The sequence below is a fragment of the Hevea brasiliensis genome, chromosome 4, assembly GCF_030052815.1.
Source record: "Hevea brasiliensis isolate MT/VB/25A 57/8 chromosome 4, ASM3005281v1, whole genome shotgun sequence".
In the NCBI taxonomy this organism is placed as follows: Eukaryota; Viridiplantae; Streptophyta; class Magnoliopsida; order Malpighiales; family Euphorbiaceae; genus Hevea; species Hevea brasiliensis.
Window position 1 is genome coordinate 113365753 of NC_079496.1, and position 27113 is coordinate 113392865.

General features: G+C 30.8%; 2 protein-coding genes across 2 annotated transcripts; both read left to right on the forward strand.

Moving 5' to 3' along the window:
• The first annotated feature begins 1639 nt into the window (after positions 1-1639).
• On the forward strand, positions 1640-3577 carry LOC110649806 (protein DETOXIFICATION 51). Its single transcript, XM_021804515.2, has one exon. It carries the CDS (start codon positions 1843-1845, stop codon positions 3445-3447), a length of 1605 nt encoding a protein of 534 aa, XP_021660207.2. The 5' UTR covers positions 1640-1842; the 3' UTR covers positions 3448-3577.
• A 21038-nt stretch (positions 3578-24615) lies between these two features.
• On the forward strand, positions 24616-26901 carry LOC110649804 (protein IQ-domain 26). Its single transcript, XM_021804512.2, has 3 exons — positions 24616-25419; positions 25656-25856; positions 25967-26901. The coding sequence occupies exons 1-3, from the start codon at positions 25030-25032 to the stop codon at positions 26663-26665; spliced, it is 1290 nt and encodes a 429-aa protein (XP_021660204.2). The 5' UTR covers positions 24616-25029; the 3' UTR covers positions 26666-26901.
• Positions 26902-27113: the final 212 nt, after the last annotated feature.

The following is a 27113-nucleotide window of genomic DNA, read 5'->3' on the forward strand; positions in this document are numbered from 1 at the left end:
GCGCTCCCGTAAGAGAAACACAAGAAGAAGAAGAAGAAGGGTGTTTGGGTGTCAGATTATTACAACTTACTAAGGGCAGGTGGCCTCTCATGTCTCACTAACAAACACGCTCCCTTTTGTTTCAACATTAATACGTGTCTTCGCCAGGAGAAATTATATTATGATTTTATTTTTCCAGGGATCTAAATTCTGAGGAAATTTATGACGTGGAAGGCACAATCCAATGAAAGCATTTTTGGCTGTAAAATCCCACTTTAGCTTACGGATGTTCTTAGACGTCTCAGTCTCACCCCTTTGTAAGTTTGTGGAATTTGTGGGCTCCAATTATTATCATTTGAAGTTTTTCACAATGAAATTAATTTCAGTCTCCCCTCTTAAAAAGTCTGCCATTTCTGCGCCAAGCGGAAAGTAATTGAGCAAGAGGACGAGGACAAATTGAAGAGGAAAAATAAAGTGAAAAGAATAGAACAAAAATTTTAAATTTTTTTTTTCCTATCAGTTTGATACTTTATTAAAATGGGGAAGCTTCAAATGAAATTTTTTAATTATCATAAATTTATAATTTTATTATTATATGATATTATTTTTTTCTTAAAATGAATCTGATTTAATTTATACATATTAAAAATACATATAATTTTTTATTATATGTAAATTAGATTAGGAACATACCAGAATGTATATGATCCTATTATAAAATAAATATGTACTAATTTAAAAATATTAAAATTAAATTATAATGTGAAAAAATATCAAAAGTATATAAATAATTTTAATATAAATAATGTCTAATTTTCTCCTTTCTCCATAAATTAGGGAGAAATATTTTAAATTAATAAAAAAATTGAAAAATATTATTTTCCTTTATTAATCTTATTTTTTCTATTTTTTTATTTAATATTAAAATAAAAAAATTTAAAAAAATTACATTTATTTTTTATTTCCTTCTCTTCATTTTCCTTAATCCAAACGAAGGGTTATGGATCAAAAGTGGACGTAAAGCTCCAACTGGACGTATGACCCCTCATGCCTTAATTTTTCTTTTTTCAAATTTCATAGTAAATTATGAAGCCATGCATTCTCCAAATCTGCGTCCTTGTCGATTTAAAGAGCAACATTAATTAAGTTAGCTATACTAATTGAGACTAAATTAGCCCATAATTTTCAATTGGAGCAAATCTGTCTTATAGGTGGAAAAGAGTAACTCCACCAAACAAAAACAATTAATGTAATAATCAAAGAGAATAATTTCCGACGTTTCATATTTATTTGATGCCATAAATAAGCATACCTTAATTAATAAGGTTTACATTACCCGAAATTATTAAATGGAATTATTGAATTAAAATTTTTTAATTATATATATATATATATATATATATATATTTAGTTTAGTACTATAAGTATAGTGAATAATCTGAAAAAATAGAAGGTAGTATCAAAGCCATTAGATTGATGAGGAGGACTTGTAGTAATAGTAATTTACGTATCTATAAAATGGGAGAGAGCAATTATCATGCATGCATTTACAATTAGATAACAAATAAATAAATAAATAGAGAAAAGAATCTAATTCGAAGTTACAAGATGTACATACTGCTACTACTACTGCATTGACAGGGAATAAGAAAATGAAATACCAAAGCAGAACCCATCCATCTTAACTCCTCTATTAATACCCCTCCCACTCCTCATCTAAGGCAAATAGCCATTCATCCATATCTATCCCTTTACATACATTTTAAGAGGAAGAGTGCTCTTCATGAGATTATCTCTGGACGGTGGGTGAACAAAAGGAGAAACAAGATTTTTGGTAGCTTTTGATCAAAAAGTATCTTCATTATGTGTAATCCAGACACCAGCACTGCCCTTTTGACTGATAAACCAACCCAGAAGCCGCAAACTCATCTCTACTTGGATCTCTTATCAATCTCCTCCACTATTGGATACCTCCATAATCTCAAAACAAATCCACCTTCACCACCACCGAGAGATATATACCCTTTCGTTTCAGACTTTATCTCAGAAACTAAATTACTCTTCAAACTCGCCTTCCCTATAGTCCTAACCGCTCTCATTCTCTATTCTCGCTCCATTCTCTCTATGCTCTTCCTCGGTCATCTTGGTGACCTCGAGCTTGCCGCTGGCTCTCTTGCTATTGCCTTCGCTAACATCACTGGTTACTCTGTTCTTTCAGGCCTAGCTCTGGGGATGGAGCCTCTCTGCTCTCAGGCTTTTGGTGCTCAACGTCCAAAGCTCCTTTCTGTAACCCTTCATCGCTCTGTGATTTTCCTTCTAGTCTCATCAATTCCGATTTCGCTTCTATGGCTTAGCATGTCCAAAATCTTTCTATATCTTCACCAAGATCCCAACATCACACGTCTCGCTCACACTTATTTGCTCTTCTCTCTCCCTGACCTTTTAACCAACTCTTTCGTCCACCCAATTCGCATTTACCTTCGCTCTCAAGGTATTACCCACCCTTTAACTTTAGCATCTCTCATCGGCAGCATTCTTCATTTACCTATTAACCTTTTGCTCGTCAATCATTTGAAGCTCGGTATCTCAGGTGTCGCAGCCGCAGCCGCCGCCTCCAACTTCTTTGTGCTCTTGTCTTTAGTTTCTTACGTTTGGGTTTCTGGTTTGCACGAGCCAACGTGGACCAGGCCGAGCCGAGAATGTTTCACTGGCTGGAAGCCGCTTATCCGGCTAGCAGCGCCGAGCTGCGTATCGGTTTGTCTGGAGTGGTGGTGGTACGAGATCATGATCGTTTTGTGTGGGCTTTTAGCCAACCCCAAATCAACGGTTGCTTCAATGGGAATCCTCATACAAACGACGTCGTTGCTCTATGTTTTCCCTAGTTCGCTCGGTTTCGCAGTGTCAACCCTGGTGGGTAACGAACTCGGGGCAAACCGTCCTCACAAGGCCAAATTATCCGCTGTGGTGGCGGTGTTTATTGCAGCCATGATGGGCCTAACAGCTTCCGCTTTCGCATCGGGTATGAGGGATAGTTGGGGCCGGATGTTCACAAGAGATGCGGAGATCCTACGGCTTACATCTGCTGCAATGCCGATCCTAGGGCTGTGCGAGCTAGGTAACTGTCCTCAAACAGTAGGATGTGGGGTCCTGAGAGGCAGTGCACGCCCATCCTACGCAGCTAACGTAAACCTCAGCGCATTCTATCTGGTGGGGATGCCAGTGGCCATTGGGCTCGGGTTTTGGCAAGGTGTTGGGCTTTGTGGGCTTTGGCTAGGGCTGTTATCGGCTCAGGTGTGTTGTGCTGGGCTCATGCTCTACGTTGTAGGGTCCACTCACTGGGATTTGGAAGCTAGAAGAGCTCAAATGCTAACGTGCAATGGCTGTGATAATAGTAGGAGATTACTAAGTGATAAAGGCGAGGGAGAAGAAGAGCAGAGATTAATTTCCATTACGGTGACTTCTCCCTGATTTAGAACCTAAGTGCCTAAAAATGTAGAATTAATTATTACCCCTTTAGGTATTTTTTTGCCCATTTGGGTTATTTTTGTGAATTATTGATTTTTTTCTATAAATTTTTCAGAGAACTTTGTGTAAAGAATTAATATTAATATTATTTCTTTTTTAAAAAATTGATTATATATATATATAAATATATATGATAAAAAAAATATACATCTTTTAATAAAATTATATACGAAATAGAAAAGGAACATATTCTTAATAAAATCACGGTAATATTAATATTAATATTATAAAAAAAAAAAGAAGAATTTGTTGGTTTATGGTTCAATGCCTGGGTAGGTATCATTAGTTTCGTAAAAGTCAAGAGTGGCGGGTGCAAATTTAAATGAAAACAACAGTACATTTTTGCCGGCTAATGGTAAAATACGAAGATAGCTTTCATTGTGTCTCAAAAGTAAAGACATGTTTGGTCTTTTAATTTATCAGGTTGGGTTGGGTTTTGCTGGGAAGACATGTCTCTTGCAACTATGAATCTATATGACTTCCAATCAGCAACTAACATATGGCAGCCTGTATAAATTTATAGCAGAAAATAGCATGGGAAATGAAAAGTCATGTGGTGCTCTCACCCTCTTACCCACCCCCCCCCCCCCCCCCCCCCCTCCCCCACCTCTCTGTTTCTTTATCGTTTGTAGGGATTATACAGGGTGGTCACCACCTCAATCTAAGCTTAAATTATCCGGAGGTAGTCATTGAGTTGTCTTTGCTGTCTTGGAATTTCTTGCCAAGGTGGGGGTGGGGGACCGATTTCCATTTTTCTTTATTTCCGTGCAAACGTTTTTTGTAAGAAACTGGATATATGTACTCTGGATCACTTTCTGCATTATGATGATATAATCAAACTTCATGAGCTCTCCAAGCCTAATAATTAGTTATCTTGATTCAATTATTTTTATGATTCTACTAAGAAAAGGTTTGAGATGTGCACTTTGATAACACCAGATTAACGACATGTGAAACTCAATAGATTGGCACAACCGCTTGTACAAGTCTTGTACAACTATACTTATTTCATATGAAAGGGTAGATATAAAGCCAGCATACTTCTGACCAAAAAAAAAAAAAAAAAAAAGAATATATATATATACATAGCCAGCAAACCAATTGGATAAGGGAAGGCGAGAGTTTGACGACAGTCATACGATCAGTTAACAAATATAAAACCCTTGAAAAAGCTGCTGAATAACAATGAGGCCTCACTTGGAAATGGCGCCAAACCGCAGGGCACGCCTCCCCAACAGGCTACGAGTCATTAAATGTTGATAAGACAAATGCATTTATGGGCCGAATGGCTTGGTATAGTGAGCGTGGAGACTAACCCATCTCTGACAAAATACCGATTGAACTACTGAGGGGATAGGTTCTACACAACAAACCGTTAAAGTTAAACGACATACCTCAAACCAATACCCCCAATAACACTTGGCACTCTTCCAATGACCAATAGATCAGTATATAGGGTGTTGCCTTCAAAGAAGAGAAGGACTAAGGACTTACTTCTATCTCAATCCTTCACGCATATGTTCTCTTCATTAGTATTCTTTCAACTAATCTTTGCCTTGAAGTTACCAAGTTAAGCATCAAGAGTGCCAAACAGATACTCTCCTTGGCACTTAACCCTTTCCTCATCTTACAGAAAGGACTAAGGATCTGTTTGGATTAACCGTTGAATACAACTGATAGCTGTTAGCTGATAGCTGATAACTGATAGCTGATGATAGCTGTTTTATATTAAGTGTTTGATAAAATTATATTTAACTGTTGCTGTTAATATGTGAAATGACTAATAAGGGTATATATCATATAATTTATTTTATTATTTAAATAAATATAAAATTATAAATTTATTACATTATATTATTTACTTTATTATTGAATTAAATATATAATTATTAAATTAATATATTATATTATTTAAATAAATATATAATTATTAATCTTTTATATTATATTATTTATTTTATTATTGAAATAAGAAAATAATTATTATTGTTAATAGAAAAATTTATAATTAATTTTAAGTTTTTGGATATAAATAAATATTTTATATTTTACGTTATTAATAAAAAATATTTTAACAAAGTTGAAATACATTAATTAAAATATTAAAATTATAAATAAAAAAATAAAAATATTAATAATATTAATTTTAAAGTTAAATAAAAAAGGATAATATGGTCAAAATAAAAAATAAAATCAGATCAATTTATCACCGATGATAACATTTCTAAAAATAGAGTGATACAATTGGTGATGGGTATCATCGATTGCCCATCAATATCACTCTATTTTTAAACTTGCCAAACACCACAATTTATCTGTTTGGGTGTCTATCAGCTATCAGCTACACCCAACAGGTAAACCAAACACCCCCTAAGTAAACTTCGGCCTGCTTGGTTACTGATCGGATACACCCTGTAACCGTTGGTCTCCTGTGCCTATAATGCCCCTATACAAAGTTGTATACCCTCTAACCCAATTCCACGTGTCAAACATGTAAGATATTGCGTTGTTATTTTTCATCAACAATAGCAGCACCAACAATTATAAGTATGGTAAATGTGGGTAGATATAAGGGGGGAAAACAGAGAATTGGGTCCCCATAATAATAAGGATAAAGGAAGCCAGCAGGAAGGAAGCAAACAAAACAAAGTCTATGATGCAAGGAAGAAGAAGGCCCTCCCGAGTCCTGAGAAGGGGAAAAAAAGGAAAAAGCTTTGGGGATGGCAGAAGTGGAAAGGAAAAACAAAAGATGTCTTGTCAGTATTTATAAGTGTTGGAAGATAATTGTGCAGAAGGCGCACGAGGGGAGTATCAGAACCATTAGACAAGCATTTTCAAAAAAAAGAACCATTAGACAAGTCCACAAAAATTTGTTGTTTTATCATGTACACTTTCAATAACTTGATCTTTTCATCTCTCTCTCTACTCTTCATTTGGACTGGAGCACAAAATTCATCTCCCCTTCTTCATGTAAATCTCCACCATTTCAGTCCTGAAATTGCATGAATACTCCCAAGCATTCACCGCTGTCTTGTGGGTTCCATCCCATCAATTAATCCATCTCTCTATAAAAACATTCAAATCCATGCTATCCTTTTGAATTTTTCGGAAACTTTCTGCTTATTTTGCCTAGGGAGAGAATCATGCATAGTAGTACGTTATTGCTACAGACAATGTCAATGAATTCTTTCAATTTTTCACTGCTTGTTTTAGCTATATGCACCTTCTACTGCATTTTCATCCTTTGTTAGTTAAGGTGAAACAATGCTTTTTTATATAATAATTTTCTAAATTTTTAGACTAATTAACACTTCAATCTAGCTCTATATTTTTCTTTTTGTGGCTTGGTTACAAGCTACGTGCTGTAGATTGTTAGGTCCATTTTGCCATAGAGTTTTTAAACTTTAATAATTGAATTTATAAATAAATTATATATGTTAATTTATTTTGTTAATAAATAAATAAAATAATTTTATAAAAATTATAAAATAAATAAAAAACTATTAAAAAATTATAAAATATTTAAATTTATATTTATAAAAAAAGTATAAAAATTCCTTTACTTTAATTAAATACCTAAAAAAATTCAGATTTTATTTTCCTTTCTCATCAATAAAACACCAACTTTAATCTCAAAATGTCCTTTAAAAAATTTTAAAATATAAATATATGAACATTATTGAAATGATAGATAAGATTCTATACGTAAATAAATAAGAAAAGCCATTTATATATAAAAAAATATTGAAAGCTGGAAACTTATATAAGGTTTTTAAACACCCTTGAAACTTGAAAGTGAGTTTGAGTGTGAAGACACACTTGTAAAGTTTATAAGCACTTTGGTAAAGTTTTTTTTTTTTTTTTTTTTTTTAAATAAAATATATAAGCCAATCAATTTAATTGAAATTAAGAAAGAAAACTGAGGGGAAGAACGCGAGCAACCCCATATCACCATCACGGACATCCAATTACACCCACCTATAATTAAGCCCCACAGGCAAAACAAAAACAACAAGATGCAATAAGAGTCGAAGCCAACAACAGGTAGGAAAAACAACTAAATAAGAGCTATTAAATTTTCATGTCTTAAAGGAGCCTGCTTTAGTAAGATAATCTGCAAATTGGTTTGTTTTACACCTTGCGTGGGTTACAGAAACATTTGGAAATGAGGCCACTAGATTAAGCACATCCTTGATGCCCTTCGATATAGCTTGTTTGGTGTAGTCGGCTTGTTTCTTGCCCTTGTAAAGAGAGAGATAGTGAAGAGCAACTCTCAAAAGAATTCTTTAAAAAGTGTATTAATTAGGCTAGCAAACTTCGAATGACTATAAATCATAGTGTTTGATTTTTTCACCATATACTCTTTATTTTCAGCCCATCTACTTCTTGTTTATGCCACATGTTGAACCCTTTGCTTGGAAGTTTGTTTCAATAGTTGTATTTTTTTAAGTCCTTATTTCCAACACTAGCTTAGCTAGAGATATATATGAAGCAATAGGTCATAGGAGGAGGACATCAAATTGGGCACGACACCTGCTAAATGAATAAGGAGTACACCTGCTAAATGAATAAGGAGTATACTATCTTTGGTGCTAAAAATTGTCATTTATTAGAACTCATTTTCTTCATCATTCATGAGAATTGCCCTTGAGTTTGGACGGCAACACACCAAATTAATAATTAGTGAAAAGGACATATTGTGTTTCAAAAAACAATAATGCAACCCACCTTTAATTAGATTTCATGGGATGTGTATTGATTTTTTTTTGTATTCCGGTAAAAATTATGATAATTTTCATTTATTTTTAAGATATACTTGAAATATCTATGAGAGTATTTGATTTAGTTTAAGTCAATGAAATTTACTTATAAGTAGAAAGTCATAAATAGATTAATATTTAGTTTGACTTATAAGTTAAAAAAATTACTTAAAATAAGTTAGAAATCATAATTAAAGGTATCTTACTTATAACTTTATTTACTTATTTAAAAAATATTTTTGATCAAATAAAGAACTATATTATTCTAATAATTTTTAAAAATATCAATATTATTCTCATTTTAACAACTATAACACTTAATTATATATCTTTTTTGGTAATTTTAATTAATTAAATTATTTCTAATCACTTTTAATCCAAATACTTAAATTATTTAAAAGTTATTTTTAAATAATTTTACCAAACAATTAACTACTTATTTTTAATTTATTAATGCTTTAATCTTTTAAAATTGTAAACGCATTAAGTAATCCTCCAATTTAGTAGACTCTTTTTTTTTTTATTCAAATGAAGCTTAATGAATCGAATCATTTTTCTTTCTCACTATAAAAGTAATAAATCTCAAAATGAATAAATGAAAGAAATTTGAATTCAAAAATTTTTTACTCCCCACCTCTAATTAAAGGTATAGAAAAATCAACAAAATTAACAACCTCTTATTGATAATAAATATAAATTATTTTATCTCCTCATTTCATTTCGTTAAAAAAGATGTGTTTTTTCTTATTTGATTTTGATTGAAATTTAAATTTGAAATCTCACAATTGTAAAAATCACTTCAATGCAATTGAATTAAAGTTTATAAGACAAAAGAAAATTATTCAAGGTAAACTGATCATTTAAACAAAATACTTTGGGAAATACAATCTCTCACTCTAATTTCATTAATTTATTTTGTTTGATATTTTTTTTAATCCTTTTCAATGAGGAGAAAGAATATATAAACTTGAGTTTTTGTCAAAATTAATTAAAATAGTGTTTGGCTTTATTTTACTACAAAGTTTAGATTTCATTCGAAATGAATTTTACTATTTGGCGTGACACAATTTAAAATGCAAAATTTAATTGAATTCCATATAATTCATATTTGCTACAATTTTGAAATTAAAATTCATTAGTCTTCATTTCCTAAACTACTCTCAAAGAATAAAATTGAAAAATTATAATTTTCTAAAGAATTCAAGAAAAATCTTATATCTAATAAATTTATAACAATCAAGAAACATATAAACCAACTAACAATATAATAATAAATATAAACTAAATTCACATATCCCGTAATATAAGAGATTTATATATAACAACATAAATAGTATCATTACTAAGTGCATAATAAAATTAAATATTAAAATATTTATGTAAAATATAAAATATCTTATATAACTCATCCAAACATATTAATAATAAATAGAAATATTTTGATAAGGGTATTTTAGCCTAAAAACTACTATTATGTTTTAAATTTCATCAATTTAATAGGAATTTATTTCAATTATAATCAATTTTTAAAATTGAATTTCTAGAATCAATTTTTCTTTTCAAACTAAACATATAGATATTATAAACAAGTAATTCAATTGAATTCTAAAAAATTTAATGTTCTGAAATCCAGCCAAGTAAGATCTCATAGACATACATAGCTCTAAAATAAGCATGCGTGCATGTGGTATCTTGTTTGATGCTTCCACTTGCCACAGCCAGATTCATGCATCAATGAAAAGCCAACTTCAGTGTACGATGATAAGGCTAGGTCACCAAGGCCAGAACACTCATAGGTACGTTACCACTTAGAGCATGCACCTCAAACAGTGCATATATATCGCCACCTAGTCACCTACGTTGTCCCATCACTCCTTTCCATCGATCCCAAAACTACGTGTCTTGCCAAGTGAAAAAGAAACGATACAAAATAGACCATGGACTCTCTGATCTTGTCTCCCTAACCGCAGCTTTTATATATATTTAGACAAGTTACGATTAAATGAGTCACTGAAAACAATGTGAAGACACATTGGGGTAGAAAATAGTTTTACCTTGATTCGATTATTGCAGCTTCCTCGAGCCTGTCATCTTTTACGAGATGAATCAGCGCAACTGTTCCCTCCTTCATCAAATAGCCCTTGTACAGATACAAAGAGCCTATTCACTGATGTCTTTAATTTTCTTTTCTTAAGGGTGTAAACAACCCACACCGAATCCAACTTTATTTGAAAATTGTTCTTTGTTAAATTTTTACAGAAGTCGAGCTTGATTCAGACTTGAATTTAAAGCTCCAGTTTAATTTGTTTGAATTTTATTAAACTCAAACTTAATTGTAATTAGTTTGTTTATCGAGTTTGCGAGCTCTGATGAACTTATTCATATTTAATTCATTTGTTAAACTCTTAAATTCAAACTCAACTATCAAGGTTAATTAGTTAAATTATAAAAAAATAATTTTAATAATTATTATTTAAAACATATTTAATAATAAAATTAATAAATTATGGTAATTATAATGCTAATAAATTATATTTTTTTATATAATTATATGTTTTAGTTATGCTCTTAATTTATAGATTTTAATTATCTTATGATTAGTCACAATTATAGGTTATTCATATAATTATTTTTCTGTATTTTATTAAATGTTGTATGTAATTTATTTTTTTTTAGTAAATCACTTGTAATATTTAACTTTTTATAATTTATAAACACATAACATTTTATACAATTTAATCATATATAACTTGATTAATCATAATAAATTACATTTTCTCACTTTATTATAAATTTAAAATTTTATTAAATTTATTCATTTAATTTTACAAATAAGAACTTACTATATTTTACTAATTAGAACCTTTAATTATATAAATATATGTGTATAAGAGAGAGAGAAAAGAGACAGAGAGAGGGGGAGGGAGAGAGAGAGTTAGTTTTAAAGTTTTAAGATTCAGAGAAAGATACAAAAAATATTTTAAAAGTTCAAGATTCAAGTCCCATCATCACTAGAACTATATAGTTTTGATTATTTAGTAACTTAACATGCTTCTAATTAATTTTTCAATGTAAAATTTATCATTACATTTAATATATTAGTTAATCAATTAGTTTATATGTAATTATAAGTTTTTTAATTAGTTTTAATAAGATGACATAACCTTTTTTTTAGTTATATTTGATGCTACAACTATATAATAAAAATAAATACATATTTAATATTTTTATTCAAATTTTATAGAAATTAAATGATTTAAATGTTGTTCTTAAGTATATATAAAAATTTTAAAAATATATATTTTTAAATATTTTTCACTCTATTTAAACATAAAAAATGATTTGATTTCATAAAAAGATAAACTTAAATTATAAATAGCTCTATTTTATTTAACTTAATTATAATATCAGAATTTTAAATAGTAGTTATTAATATAATAGTTTAGATAATAATTATTGATATAATTAATATATTTATAATATTATAAAAATGCAATAATTAAAATAAATAAAAATTTATGAACAAGTCAGCTTATGAGCTTATTCACGAGCTAATTTATGAGTTTTTTAAAAGAGCCGACTTACAAGTTTTAATGAGCTACATATTAATGAGTTCGAACTTAATTTATTTATTAAATATACTTAAAAATTAGATTTTAACTCAACTCATTTTTAAACGAATCCAATCAAACCGACCCTCAAGCTGACTTGCGTGATTTACAGCCCTACCATTTCTCCCAGAAAATTCATGGTTGTAGCCTGTAGAACAAGCAACTTAAAACATAGCCTATATTGGACAGAGACGAAAAATTTAGAGAGTCCCGACACAGGCCAGATTTGGGTCACTGAAGAAATGAAGGGGTCATGATTGCCATTCCTATGGCAGTAATTGAATACACAAAATACAACAAATATTTATATATATCATTCAAAACCACTCCATCATGCCTGTCTCTAAATACACCTCTATCTCTTGCTAAGAGCATATATAGGGCTTGTTTTAGCTTAGCTTCTGTCCACTTGCTTGCAACCATTTATGTACAATCTGTGCGTGTGAGAGAGAAAGAGTGTGTGAAGTGAACAAAGTTGGAATATTCTTGTATGTACAGGGCTGCATGAATAGGGTTTAGTTCCATGATTTGTTATCAACCTAGTGTCCTCTTTATTTTCTCCAATTGGCATGACATGTTCCCTTGAGGAAGACCAGAGGAGCTAACTCTTTCCCAATATAGCTCACTGTTGAAGCATATCCATCACTCTCTACACCCTCAATGGCTGGCATCTGGGCCCTCTCACTCTATAGCTTCTACTATATATTATTTCATCATGGAAATGGTACTCAAGAAACAAAAAAACACACATACATAAATGTTTCAGAGTATATTATTTTAATTTCTTTATATATATCAAGTTATGGTAAGAATGATATTGTATTTCCATTTCAACAGATATGTTTCTGGTCTAAATATCTCTTGTGCCTTAACATATATGGTGATCGATTATCTGATAAGATCAGTGATGGGCGTCCAATATTAATATAGAAGTCCCACATCTTATACAGCACAGAAAAGGGTTAAAGAAGCATGCAAAGCAAAAACCACTATTCTTAGAGAAAAAATTAATAAAACATAGGATTATAACTCCATTTGCTTCTGCTTTTGTGTTGATTAATTACAATAAGTAGATACTTATCATCAGAATATATAAAATTAACGGTAGCTTCTGGACTCTCTATACATTCAAACATACCTTTCATGGAGAATCTTAGTGAATTTAATGTGATATTATCAAAACTGATCTCATGATATCGGCTTATCTTAATAAATATAACGAAAGACTAAAAATGAAATGTTATTAGTATATAAAATGTTATATAATGAAAAAAAAATAATATAACCAGAAATATAAATTCTTGGCCAGATTTAGATATTATTATAATCTACCATCAAAAATTAATTTTATGGTATTTCATAAATCTATTGCATTAGGACAATCTAGTGACCTCAATCTTAAAATAAAATACCAATAAGTGTTAGATGCAACTATAAGATTCATTGCGCTTTCAAGAGTTAGAAGAGAATTGAAGTTTGATCATTAGAGAATGCACTGTTTAAAGGGGTGGTCATGAACCTTGAAAAAAATTAAGTTTTTATAGACGGTAAGACGAACATAGAAGGATATCCTAATATATATATAAAATGGTGGGGAGATGTAGGGTTTAAATCTCACCCACCTCTCCAAATAGATTCCCTATATATATTCGATAAAACTCCTTACTAATACTAACTCACTAACGGTGCAGATATCTCTATAGAAGCAAACTTAACTGTGCACAATTCTTTAAAAAAATATTATTGCACTATATCATATATATTTTATTTATTTATTTAATTTAAATCTAAATTTAATTTTGAAATATATTCATTAAATTAAAATTTATTGATGGTCATGCATATATTTGATTGTTAGATGCGATAAATGATGATTCCAAACCTTGCATGCTGCTTTAAGCAAAGGATTTAGTTTGGGCCTTGCACCAATGATATTAGTACTACCCATTATATTGAATATCTCAAATAGGCCACAAATATTTGGGCCTGAGTAGGCAATGGCCCATTAAAGTGAGCCAAAAAGTTTATGGTCACAAGAGAGATTATATTTCCCATAATACATGGAATTTATTTTTTAAAAAATTTATGAAATAATCAAAATTTTTTATTTTGATGAGATCATTATTTTTCAATACCCCTAAAATATTTTATAAATTTTTGTGGTAACAAAATCACCTAACTTACAAATATATTTTACATTAAATTTCACTTTCTTGATTTACATTTTTGCGCATGACATCAAAATTCGGAAAGCATTTGACTTAATAGTTAACACGAATTTTCTTGGATATTATTACAAACAGCTAAAAATCAGGCCTAAAACATCTCAATATCTCAATCAGAGTCCCTATAAATATGCGTTAATTAATTTTCTGAACATAATCTCAGAGAAGAAGAAAAAGAAGAAAGTACACGAATTGGCAATTATTAACGAATGAGTCTAAATAAGGGATTGATTGTTTTTGGCATTTGCATGCTTTTGTTGAGCTCGTCAGTTAGTTTGGTAATGGCAAGGACGATGCATACCGTCAAGTTCTTGGGTGATTCAGAGGCTACTAAAATGGCGCCACAGCTACCACAAATGATGAAGAATGGCAAAGAGGTTGTAGCGAAATCACCAAATGTAGGAGCGATTAGCGAAAGGGATATATAATGATGATAATAAACAAGCTCTTCTTCTGCCAATAACTCCACCGCCTATCATATATCAAATGCATGGAGTGTAAGGATAATCAATTTTGATTTTTTTTTTTTAGCGGGCTTTCATTAAAACTCAAACTCAAAATTTCATAGTTATGAGATGACTCCAATATTATTGAACTAAAGCTTATTAGTTGTATTTTGATAATTTTTGAAGGGGGAGATGAGTTCTGTTAGAGTTTACAAAAAATTAATAGAAAAATGCACACTTAAAAAATAATCATTTTATTTAAAATTTTAACACATCAATCAATGCCATTTAATTTAAATCATTTTCAACTTTCAAGTTTATAAAAAAAATACATATTTTATATAAGTAAAAATCAATCTTAATATTTATTTATCCATACATACTCTAAAACTTATTAGATTAATAATATGAATCCAATAATATATAGATCACTTAAAATTATTATAGCCATTATTTTCAAAATTATTCACATTTATTCAATCAGTAAAATTTTTTATCAATTTATAAGGAAAATAATATAAATTTCCATTATCATATTCTTAGTTACTGCTATGGAAATTTTAGAGAGAGAAATAAAAAAAGTGTAATGTATGCGTAATATTTGAATGCTTTATTTTGGCGTTATATAAATATATATGTGTGTGCATAGTTCTCGGGTCCCGACCTATACCGAATCGGAATTATTTTGATATGATTATGAATTAAATATAACATAATATTATATTATATTTTTTATATTTTTTAATAATTTTAATTATAAATATATTAAATTATTTTATAATTTTTAATTATAAATATATAATTATATTATATATATTAATTCGGAATTATAATTATATGTTATAATTTTTTTTTGAATGATAAAATTTTTTATTAAAATAAAGATAGGAAAAGCTTAACATGGACTTCTCAAACTAAACCCTGAACATAAGGTCTCCCATAAGCACCATGCCACCGCAAAAACATCAGCTGCTTGCAACAAGAGCCACAGAAAGAGACAACACCAAAAGCTAAGCTAAGGCCAACAGATTCCCACACGTGAATCACCTTGAATTGAAGACTCAGACAAGTACCTAAGCAATCACAGAATCACACCTTCACCCAGAACCCATACCAGAGTGCAAGAACATATTATTGAAAGCTTGTTGAAGTCTTGAAGGCCTGAAATCTAAACCTTCCTCAAATTTTGTTTCAATACTTGTCTCTTCCATAATTACTCTGACTACAGCTGTACAAAAATCCACCATTAATATAATTTCCATATACCCGAGCCTTTCTCATCCCTCTATTTGTATTTCCACTCGCTTTGCGATCTTCCAGAGTACATGTCGCGTGCAATTTCATACTCATCATCAAAGTCAACCTAAACTATCATTGCATCGTTCTCATAATCCAAAGGAAGGTGGGGAAAGCTCCAGCTGAAGTTCCAATTGATCATGGTACCTAGAGTTATTTCGCTCTATCTCAGCATGAGTCACAGAAGAAAATCCTCTAAGCTGCTGTTTTTTTTTTCTTTCCTCTTGAAGCCAACTTTGGGTACAAGTTATAGAGATCCATTATCGCATTAGGCCTTCCTCGTTGTTTCGAGAGCCTGCCCACTTTGAGGATGGTGGGAGAAATGGGCAGATCTTCCTCGTTTTTACGCAAGAAGTATGTGGGCAATTCATGCTCATAAGCTGGGCTATTAGATAAAGAAAAAGCAGGGGATATGATTACCAAGATTAGAGGAAGCACGTGACTTAGTGGAGTAGAACATCACAGCCGTGTTGCAATGATCAGCTTCGAAATCCTCCAAGTTGATAGGCGGGTGTGGCCCATTTGAGGGATTATTAACCTCTTGAAAAAGAGGCGCAGCCAATGGATCAGATGTGCCCAACTTCTCATCACCACGCTTTCCTGTTGTGAAGAACATTTTGGACTTCGTACAAAAGATGTTATTTGATCATCGTGATTCTTAAAATGATTGCCAGTAGAGTTGGAACCAGAGTCTTTGTCTCTTGATAAATCAATTGGTCTGCTTTGGGTCTCCAAACCATAGGGCGAGCCCTCTCCAGGAGAAGAAACTGAGCACCCATTCTTGGAATCCTGAACAGGGGTGAAGGAAGAAGGCAAATAATTTGCAGAAGCAACAAAGTGGCACTTTTCAAACAGGATCGGTTCATTGCCTACATCCTCCATAACAGTAATATGATATTTGACATTACCAATATCAACAGCCAAAATTTTGTGAATAAATTCCAATGAGGAAGTGGAGATAAAAATATTTGCAGCATCCAGTTTAAGCTTTTTGGAGAGCAATGATATAAAATGACCAAAAAAGGAACTTAACCATGCAAAGAACTCTAAGTACTAAAGATTTAGGCGGATGCCATGGCAGCGGAGCCACACAAATCTGTTTGTTGGTGTGAACTTTTCCTGCCAAGGTTTGATTGAAGAGAACCATTGAAACAACCAATCATCCTCCTTGTCGATAAAGTTGTGCATTTCATCCTTGTTCGAGAAAAAGAGACCCCACCCCCCCCCCCACCCCCATAGTTGTTGATGAAATTTAAAACAATCCCTTAGTCTGAAACAACTTCTGAATGGACCAAACTAAGTTTGGCATGCGTACAATCATCACGGTGCTTCGACATAGCCAATCTTGATTTTCATCAGAAGGAATGAAACTACCTCCATGAGTGTAGGTCTTTCGCGGACTACCAGTACATATATCGAACTCAGTGTTGCTTTCTACAGACTTCACAGTTTCTTGAGTCTGCTCTTGCTTCCCACGTCTAATTGCAGATCTGCAGGGCTGGCTTCGCACTTCTCCTTCGTTTGCATTTTCATTCTGTGGATATAGAGCTAAAGAAGCCCTCAACTTATACAACCCAATCCAAAGACCATTAAGATACTTTAAGAAAGCATGCGAGCAACTTGGATCCCTTAACCGAATAAATCCAAATCTTCTGTTGCAACGAGTGAGTTTGGCAGGTATTAACACATCTAGAATCGTGCCATGACTTAGTGAAAAGGTGCCTCAATGATTTTGAATCCCAGTTTGGGGAAAGTTCTCGAAGAAAATAGTTTGAACTATAGAGGAAGAAGGCGTAGGGAGGAGAGGTGGAAGATACGCCATTTCCCCTACAACAGTTAAAATGTATACCATGTAATATATTTATATAATATACTTAATTCTAAATTATGCACACACTATAACATATAATTTATATAATTTAAAAATAACTTAAAAATATATTATATGATATATTATGTATTAATAACTCAATTCAAAACTTAAATATTAATTAAGTATGACTTTTAAAAAAATAATTACATAAAATAGTTTCAAGAACAGAGAATTGAATTGAAATCGAATAATTGAAAATCGAATCGAAATCGAATAACTGAGAATCATATCGAACTTAAACCAAAATAACGAAGAATTGAATTGAAACCATACTAATTTTGATTCGATTCTAACTCTTAAGCAGATCCAAACGAAACCGAAATCACACACCCTACTATTTGATTAAAATAAATTATTAAGTTATCATATTTAAATAAATTAAAATTTATCTAATATTTTAATTATTTTTTTTATAGAACAATTCATTAATAAAAATCATAGGATAAGTGCAATATAATTTTTTCATTAAAAAAAGTACAAATATAGACTATTAAAATTTTATGTCTAAAGATGATATAAGTAGAGTAGAATAATTTTTTAGATAATAATAAGTCTTTTTTAAACTACCAAATAAACCTTCTCCTTTACTATCCTTTTGAGAACTTGCTCCCCTGTAACCTGCTGAAGATATTAAACCATCAAACGTCAATGAAAAAACAAGTTACATTATTAAATTTTATTGATAAAAGATCATTATTCATATATAAAAATTTAAGGTCTCTAACAAAAAAAAAAAATAATTCACATTATATTTTAAATCACCAAAAAGCCTATTCAAATACTGTAAAAATAAAATAAAACCCATTAAAAGAGAAAACAAAATCTCATTATAGAGAAAACAAGATCTTAATATTGGAAAGAAAATTTTAAATATGTTCTTAATCAACACAATTTTAAATAAAGAAATGTAGATATGTTTTAAATAAATACAGATTTAAGAGTTTATTAAAAAAATAACAAAAAAATAATATAATAAATAAAGAAAATGATCTGGGCAGTCACCAGTGAGAAAGTCACCAATGATTGCCCAAGGAAGAGATATGGAGGAAAAAGTAAAAGAGGAGAGGGGAGGGGAGATATTTTGATTGAATTTAATTTAATAATAAAAAATTAAAACCATCTAATAGGAGAAATTATAAAAAAAATTACCAAATGATTTTCACATTTTTTAAGTAGATCATGAGATTAACCTTTTGATAAAAAAATAAATCAAAGTTACGTACTACACAGTAAAGAGAGAGAAAAATTATCTAAATATCATTAGAGTAAATTATAATTTAATTCTTAAATTTTATTAAAATCTACATATATTAATCCTAATATTTTAAAATATCATTTATTTACTTGTTAATATTTTAATAAATCTACATATTTATTCTTATTAAAATATCCATTTTTTTATTTTTTAATTATAAAATACTATAATATAATAATAAAATTTTCAATTAGCTTTTTTAGTTCAAATATATAATATACCTAGAAAATAAAATGATAATATTATGATTAAAACTATATATATTATAAATTTATAATATTATTTTAATATTTTTGATATAATTAATGAATGAAAAATTAGACAAAAGGACTAATATATAAACTTATTTAAATATTAAAGACTAAATATATAAATTTTGAAAATGTAAAGATTAATATATAAATTTATTAAACTTCAAATATTAAGTTATAATTTATCTCTTTGTTTGCTAACTGTACTTTTCTCATAAATTTGACCTCAAAATTTTATTTGACAAATGCTTAATAAATTATAATTTCCTCGAAATATAATTATAACTCCACTAACTACAAAACATGTCAGCTCAACTCTCCATTGCGAGCAACCCAACATCTTTGAAAAAAGCATAACTTCTACGGAAGGCATTTTACCTTTTTGTTCACCCACCATGCCCCATAATGAAAGCACCCAAGATGGTTGGTAATTAGCTAACAGCTGCATCACTGTTTATCTCACTTGTTTTACTAGAGCAACCCAAACTCCATAATTTATGAGATTAGGCACTGTTATTGGGAATGAAAACGAGGCGGCTGGAGTGAGAATCGTTACTCCTATTCTTGTCCTCTAAAAGTTTGAGATCGGGGCGAGAATTTTATCACCGAGAAGCGGAATGGGACGAGTTTCCTTGTGAGGATTTTTCGTTTTCTTTTTTTAAATTTTTTTAATTTATTATTATATAATATAAATTTATTTATTAAAAAATAAATTACAGATAAAAATATAAGTCTGAAATGTAATTTTAATAATATATTTAAAGTTTTTTTTTATTAAAATTATCATATTTAAATGTATAAATATATATAAATAAATTATTTTTAATAAAAAATAATAATATATTATTATGCTAGAATTATAGGAATTCGAGCACAAGAAGAAATTCTAATCATTTCGGCCCCATATAATATTAAAATTAAGGTAAGTTTAAAGAAGATGCAGTATATATGTGTAAATAAATAAATAAATATATATATACACACACACACGATGTGATAAATAATGATCCCAAGCCGCCTTGTTATTTATTATTATTTTTTATAATATATGAAATTTAATTTTTTTAATTTATAAAAAAAATAAAATTTTATTTTCGTGAGAGTATTATTTTTCAATACTCCTAAAATATATTACTAATTTTCATGGTCATAAAATCACCTAATGACTAATACCCTAAATTGAGTGTACTTAATTGCTAACACAAGTTTTCATGGATATTATCACAGGATTAAGATTAACCAACTAAAAAATCAGGCCTAAAGCACCTCAATATCTTCGATCAGAGTCCTTTATAAATATGTGTTAATTAATTTTTTGAACACGATCCCAGAAAGAAGAAGAAAAGGAAGAAAGCACAGGAATTGACAATTGTTAAAGAATGAATCTAAATAAGGGATTGATCTTTTTGGCATTTGCATGCTTTTGTTGAGCTCAGTTAGTTTGGTAATGTCAAGGACAATGCATACCGACAAGCTCCCGGGTGAAGCGGTAGCTGTTGAAGATGGCGACACAGCTGCCACAAATGATGAAGAATGGCGGAGAGATTGCAGCGAAATCACCAGATTTAGGAGTGATTAGTGAAGGGGATGTATAATAACGATAATAAATAAGCTCTTCTTCTGCCAATAACTCCACCACCTATCATATATCAAATGCATGGAGTGTAGGGATAATAAATTTTATTATTATTATTATTATTATTATTATTATTATTATTATTTAGTATTTGAATATTTTTTTATAATTAACTTCAATAGGAACTCATACTCGTGACCTCATAATGGACATAATCCAATACTATTAGGCTAAAGCACGTTGATAGTATTTTGATAATTTTTAAAGGGCACTCTGAAATTTTTATTATTATTTTTAATTTAAGCCTTTAATTTCCTCCTGGGCGGCTTTAGATTAAGCAGGGGTGACAGCCAATAGATGCAACTGGAGGTACAGTGACTTAAGCATAAATGGAATAGAGAACTGACAAGTTGAGCAATAAGTCTAGGCCTCTATATGGGGAGGTAGCTGTCCTAAATAATTACTTACTAGTGTGTTCTGTAATTGACAGGCCATCTCCCATTTGGTCTCTTAATTAACTTCTCAGAACTGGACCTTTTTGCAGGTCATATTATGAATGCACTGGGTTGGGCAAACAACCTTCTGCCTCTCTTTCTAGGAAATTATAGGCAAGCATTAGGTATATATATTTAATTTCTTACACTTTTTTCCCCTTCTAGTATTGCACTTGTTGAGCTATATTCTTTTCTAATCGTTAATTATTTATCAATTTCAAAGTTACATAGGAATACGATATTCTTATTTTGCCATAGAAATTGGCTGGCTCCATTTCACCATCATTATAGATAGTACCCTTTGAATCCATTTCTATAAATTAAATGGTTGTCTAACCTTATCAACCATATTTTTAAAATATAAGATATTTAGATAAAATTTATCTATTAAATATGTATTTTTTTAAAAAAAAATTGATCTAACCTAATTCACTTCAAAAACTAATTCAAAAGGGTAGAAATGTTCAAGGCCATATAAAGAGCACATTACTATTATCTCAAATCAATGTAAAATTTTAACACACCCTTATCATACCCAATATAGAATATTTGAAGGGTAAAATACTTATAATAGGCCCAAACATTAATCGGAAAGACTCTGCTACCATTTTAAGAAAATGACCTAACTCACTGTTAAAAGCTAACTCAAAGGAGAGGAGTACCAAAGGCCATATAAGGAAAACATTACCCTTATTATAAACCAATGTAAAATCTTAATCTTTTCATATATTTATATATTTAATATATAGTAGATCGAATTTAAATAAAAAAATTATAAATTAAATACTTTAATTATATAAGTGCATCTGATAGTCACAAAGAAGCTGTTAATGCTTAACTTCAGAAAAATAGAATTTACATCTTTGTGAGTGAAGTACACATGTATCAAGAACACACAATAATTTAACATTAATTAGTTTAATGGTGAATCATTTCAGTGAATTATATAAAATAATAAATAATAAATATTACTATAAATGTAACTATAATAAGCAACAATTATTGTGCAACGATGCAAAATAAATATTCAAAATAATAACATTACTCTTACCTTAATAATGTGATCAAACAATTAAGAAAAAAAAAATATAATAAATCACAAACAAACTAATCTAAAAAATTTAAAAAAAAACCCTTTTTTTATATACAAAACTTTTATTAATATATTAATTTAAATATGTATCATAATTAAATAAATAGAAAAACACTCACTTGAAAAATCATTCATCAATCAATGCCATTTAATTTAAATTATTTTCCACTTTCAACTTCATAAAAAAATACACATTTTATATAAATAATAATCTATCTTAATATTTATTTATCTATAAACATTTATTAGATTAATAATATCAATCCAAAATCAATTAAAATTATAGATATTAAATTTTCAAAATTATTCAAATTTATTCAATCGGTAAAAATTTCAACAATTCATAAGAAAAATAATATAAATTTCTATTATAATATTCTTAATTATTGCTATGGAAATTCTAGAGAAAAAAGAGAGCATGATATGTAATATACAGCTTCATTTTATATCAATTAGATGGTGTAGTTCATATTCATTCACCTTTTAAAATATAGAGATAAAAAACTTCAAATTTAGTTTTTCTAATTATTAATTATATATTTAATATTTTAACGACGAGCGTTATTTAAAAACGTTTAACCTACGATAGATGCTGATTTGAATTCAAAAGTTCACGTGATGGACGCAATGTTTAAATTTAAATATTTTTTGTAATGTGTTTCAAATACAATTTAAATTTTTATTTAGATTAATAAAAAATGAATTTTAAAAATTTTAAAATATAAACTTATTAAATTAAATTTTTAATTCAATTAAACTAATAAAAATATTAACATTTTAATTATTTGTTATAATTTTTTTAAAAAAATTAAATATGTAAGAGATATGTTCACATTTAATATATTAAAAATTAAAATATTAGAAGATATCAATTTCTTCTCCTCATTATTCGATGTACTCTACTAATTATTAGACTGTAGAAAAAAAAATAATGATATTCACCAGAGAGTTGAAATGGTGCAACAATATTCTTCACCCAGCGTAAAAGAAAAACAAAAAGATATGGTTTCCAAAAATTAACAAATCACTGGAAAGCAATTTCTCCGCCAGCGCAAGAAGATCCCAAAAGAGAGACCGAAGGGTTCGTGGATTCGTACATGATGATGCAACGTCGGAACCTATTTTTCAAAACTTATCTGCAATTTGGTGATCTCAATTTGGAATTTGTCTTTAATTGCTCTCAGATACGCTGTTCTTGGCAAAGCTAGCCAGCTAAGAAACTCACATCTCTTATCATACTCATCATCTTTAGTACAATTTTTCCCTGTAAACCCTTCACTGGAATAATGGCTTAGATGAAGAAAAGTGTTTTTTTTTTTTTTTTTTTGATAACGAAGTGACTGCATGAGGACCGGTTAAAAATGTACAAGCAAAGTGGAGGAGACTTTGTTTTCATCTTTAAGCTGTGTGCGGCAACAGAGTTGCAGACAAACTAAGGAGCCCGCAGTGAAAAAAAAATGACAAGAGAGTTGAGTTAATGCACAAATAATTGAAGAACAATTGGAAAGAGAAGGAAACAGTGAAAAAGAATTCCCAGTGAAATCGCAGTTTCCATATTGCAAAACCAACTGAAACATATTTTTAAAACCCTAAAAAGACACACACAGGGAAAAAGAGAGACAGAATAAATAAAGGGTTGCAGAGTGGCATTTTAGCTGCCTCCTCCATAGCTATCGAGTGTAATAAAGAGCAAGAACAAGAAACTCAAGAAAAGCAAGTTACATTGACATATGATTTGTTTACTTTTTAAAAGTTAGAGGGTAAATATGCACAACTCGCACACTTTGTTTTGATTATATGCTAGGTGAGAGCTAGGGAAGGAAAAATTAGTACTTTACTAAATATTTCATTTTGATGAGAGAAAAAAATATATTAAAAAGAGGGACTTTCCTTTTTTTTTTCCCTTTTATTTCAAAGATATTATAAAAATGTAAGGCTTCACGAGGTTGTCAGAGCCTGAGGACCCGAAGGTATCTTTCTCTTTGCGGACACATCGCTCCAAAAATGTTATGACAGAGAGTGTTCCTTTTTTCTTTTTTTCAATTGAAATTTTGAAAGAAAATACAGACACAGTCCCTCAGTTCCTCATTGGAGCATGGAAAATTTGAAGTGTTTCACTTTTTCCCTGCTTTTTGTTTATCTTTCTTCCTCCTCTCTCTTTCTCTCTATATATATATATATATACAAGAATCTGATTCTACCATAGCAAGTTACCCTTTTCTCTGTGATTACTTTCCCACAAATTCTGATTATTTTAGTCCTTATTAATTAAGTTTTTTTTTTGTGTCAAATAATATAATATATTCCCATAACCTCTGCATCTTCCAACAGCGTGTGTTTTGTCATGTAATGCACTTCTTCACGAGGAGTTGACAGTATTTTTATGCCCTTTTATTGGCCTTTTGATTTGCATCTTTTCAAACATTGCCGCTTGTTCTCTTTTATTATAATTCTTAAAAGTGAATCATCACCACCTAAGATTGTAAGCTATTGAGAGCTCTAACAGCCTCTTTCTTTTCTTTTGTGCAAATGGGTCATTTTCTTTTTGTAACGTTTAACATTTCCTGGTTTCTCTCGCGTTCTCACTCTCCCTAGTCTCTACCACCACTTTCTAGTTTTCTAGCAAGCAGAGCAAAAACAAACTAATGGGTAGAGCTACAAGATGGCTAAAGGGCCTGTTTGGGATAAAGAACTACGGCAATAAGGACAATTGTGACCGGAGAGACAATAAGCGGTGTAGCTCGGCGAGGGACTCAACCGGGTTTTGTCACAATCCAGCTACTATACCACCCAATATTTCTCCAGCTGAGGCTGCTTGGCTAAGGTCATACTACAATGACACTGAGAAGGAACAGAACAAGCACGCCATAGCAGTTGCAGCGGCCACAGCCGCGGCAGCTGATGCCGCTGTTGCCGCAGCCCAGGCGGCGGTGGCGGTAGTCAGGCTAACTAGCCATGGCAGAGGTACCATGTTTGGTGGTGGACGGGAAAGGTGGGCTGCTGTCAGGATTCAAACCATTTTCAGGGGCTATTTGGTGAGTGGGCTTTAGGGGTTTGTATGTTTTCCTGGTTTTTCACAATCTGAAATTTTGTTGAACAAAAGCTTGTAACTTTCTTCTTTAAACAGGAATTTGGTTGGTCGGTATGTTCTTAAAGAATTTACTTGCTCAGTAGCTAGTACACAATGCATGTCATATCCATCTCTGCTTTTAATTCTGTTTACATTCGAGTAAAAGGAATTCTCTTTTCTTGGATTTTGGATTCTAAACAGGCCAGAAAGGCACTGCGAGCATTAAAAGGATTGGTGAAGTTGCAAGCCCACGTTAGAGGATACATCGTAAGAAAACAAGCAACTGCAACGCTCCACAGTATGCAGGCTCTAATTAGAGCACAAGCCACCGTCCGTTCCTACAGAGCCAGAAATCTCACAAAAACTGATAACCGATTCGAAATTCGAGCTCGAAAATCCATGGTAAAAGAGCTCAAATTCCAAAACTTTTGTAGCAAGAAATTGAATATCTTTATATGGTTAATATTAATTCACACTCTGTTCATAATATTCCATGCTTTGATTATTTGCAGGAGAGATATGATGAAACAAGGAGTGAACACACAGCTTCAATCCACAGTAGAAGGCTTTCAACATTACTAGACGCCACGTTAATGAATCCCATTGACGAAACTCCAAAGATAGTGGAGGTTGATACAGGGGGTTGCAGGCCAAAATCAAGATCTCGCAGATCTAACACCTCAGTTTCAGATTTCAGCGATGACCCATTTTACCAAACCCTCTCCTCTCCTCTCCCATCAAGAATTCCACCCCGTTTATCGATGCTCGATACCCGGAATTTTCAAGATTCAGACTGGGGCTTAACTGGTGATGAATGTAGGTTCTCCACTGCACAAAGCACTCCTCGGTTCCTCAGTTCCGGAGGGTCTAATGCTCCAGTGACACCTGCTAAGAGCGTATGTGCAGATAACTTCTTTAGGCAGTATGGTAATTGCCCTAATTATATGGCTAATACACAATCTTTCAAAGCTAAAGTGAGGTCACATAGTGCTCCAAAGCAGAGGCCTGAACCTGGGCCAAAGAAAAGGCTGTCACTTAATGAGTTGATGGCATCAAGAAATAGTATAAGTGGGGTTAGAATGCAGAGGTCCTGCTCACAAGTTCCTGAAGCTGTAAATTTCAAGAATGCAGTGTTGGGTAAGCTTGATAGATGCACAGACTTTGCAAAAGAACCAGAGAGAAATAACTTGCAGAGAAGGTGTGAGAGCTAATTATAGTATAGCTACCATTAAATTCCTTGAGATGTAGGTATTTGTTTTTTGGTGATTAAGTGATAGAATAGAAGAAATTTGAAATTGTGCGGTAGAACTATTGCTAGAATTCACATTGCATGTAATTCAAGAATCAAGATTGCTGTTCTACTGATGGAATATCAACCCTTCATCAATGGAAAATTCCAAATGTAGAATTAGAGAATCTTATATAATTGAACATAATTTCTGACGCATTTATGAATGAAAGAAACCCACTGTCCACCGCCCTCTGCCTTGGCAAGCTTCTACTGGTGGGGCGGGGGAGAACTTTGGAACCTCTCAAATTAAAAGCTCAGAGCCCAACTGAATGATTTGATGTTTTATAATTGACATCTTCAACTCCACTTTTTATATTTTTAATTCTTATATGAATAATTATTTTATTACAATTTTTTGAATTTATAAG

Excerpts from the sequence above, each read along its gene's own strand:
- LOC110649806 (XM_021804515.2), top strand. The coding sequence starts at position 1,843 with ATGTGTAATCCAGACACCAGCACTGCCCTTTTGACTGATAAACCAACC.
- LOC110649804 (XM_021804512.2), top strand. The coding sequence starts at position 25,030 with ATGGGTAGAGCTACAAGATGGCTAAAGGGCCTGTTTGGGATAAAGAAC. Across the intron at positions 25,420-25,655 it reads CCATTTTCAGGGGCTATTTG|GCCAGAAAGGCACTGCGAGC; the intron begins GTGAGTGGGCTT and ends GATTCTAAACAG. Across the intron at positions 25,857-25,966 it reads TTCGAGCTCGAAAATCCATG|GAGAGATATGATGAAACAAG; the intron begins GTAAAAGAGCTC and ends GATTATTTGCAG.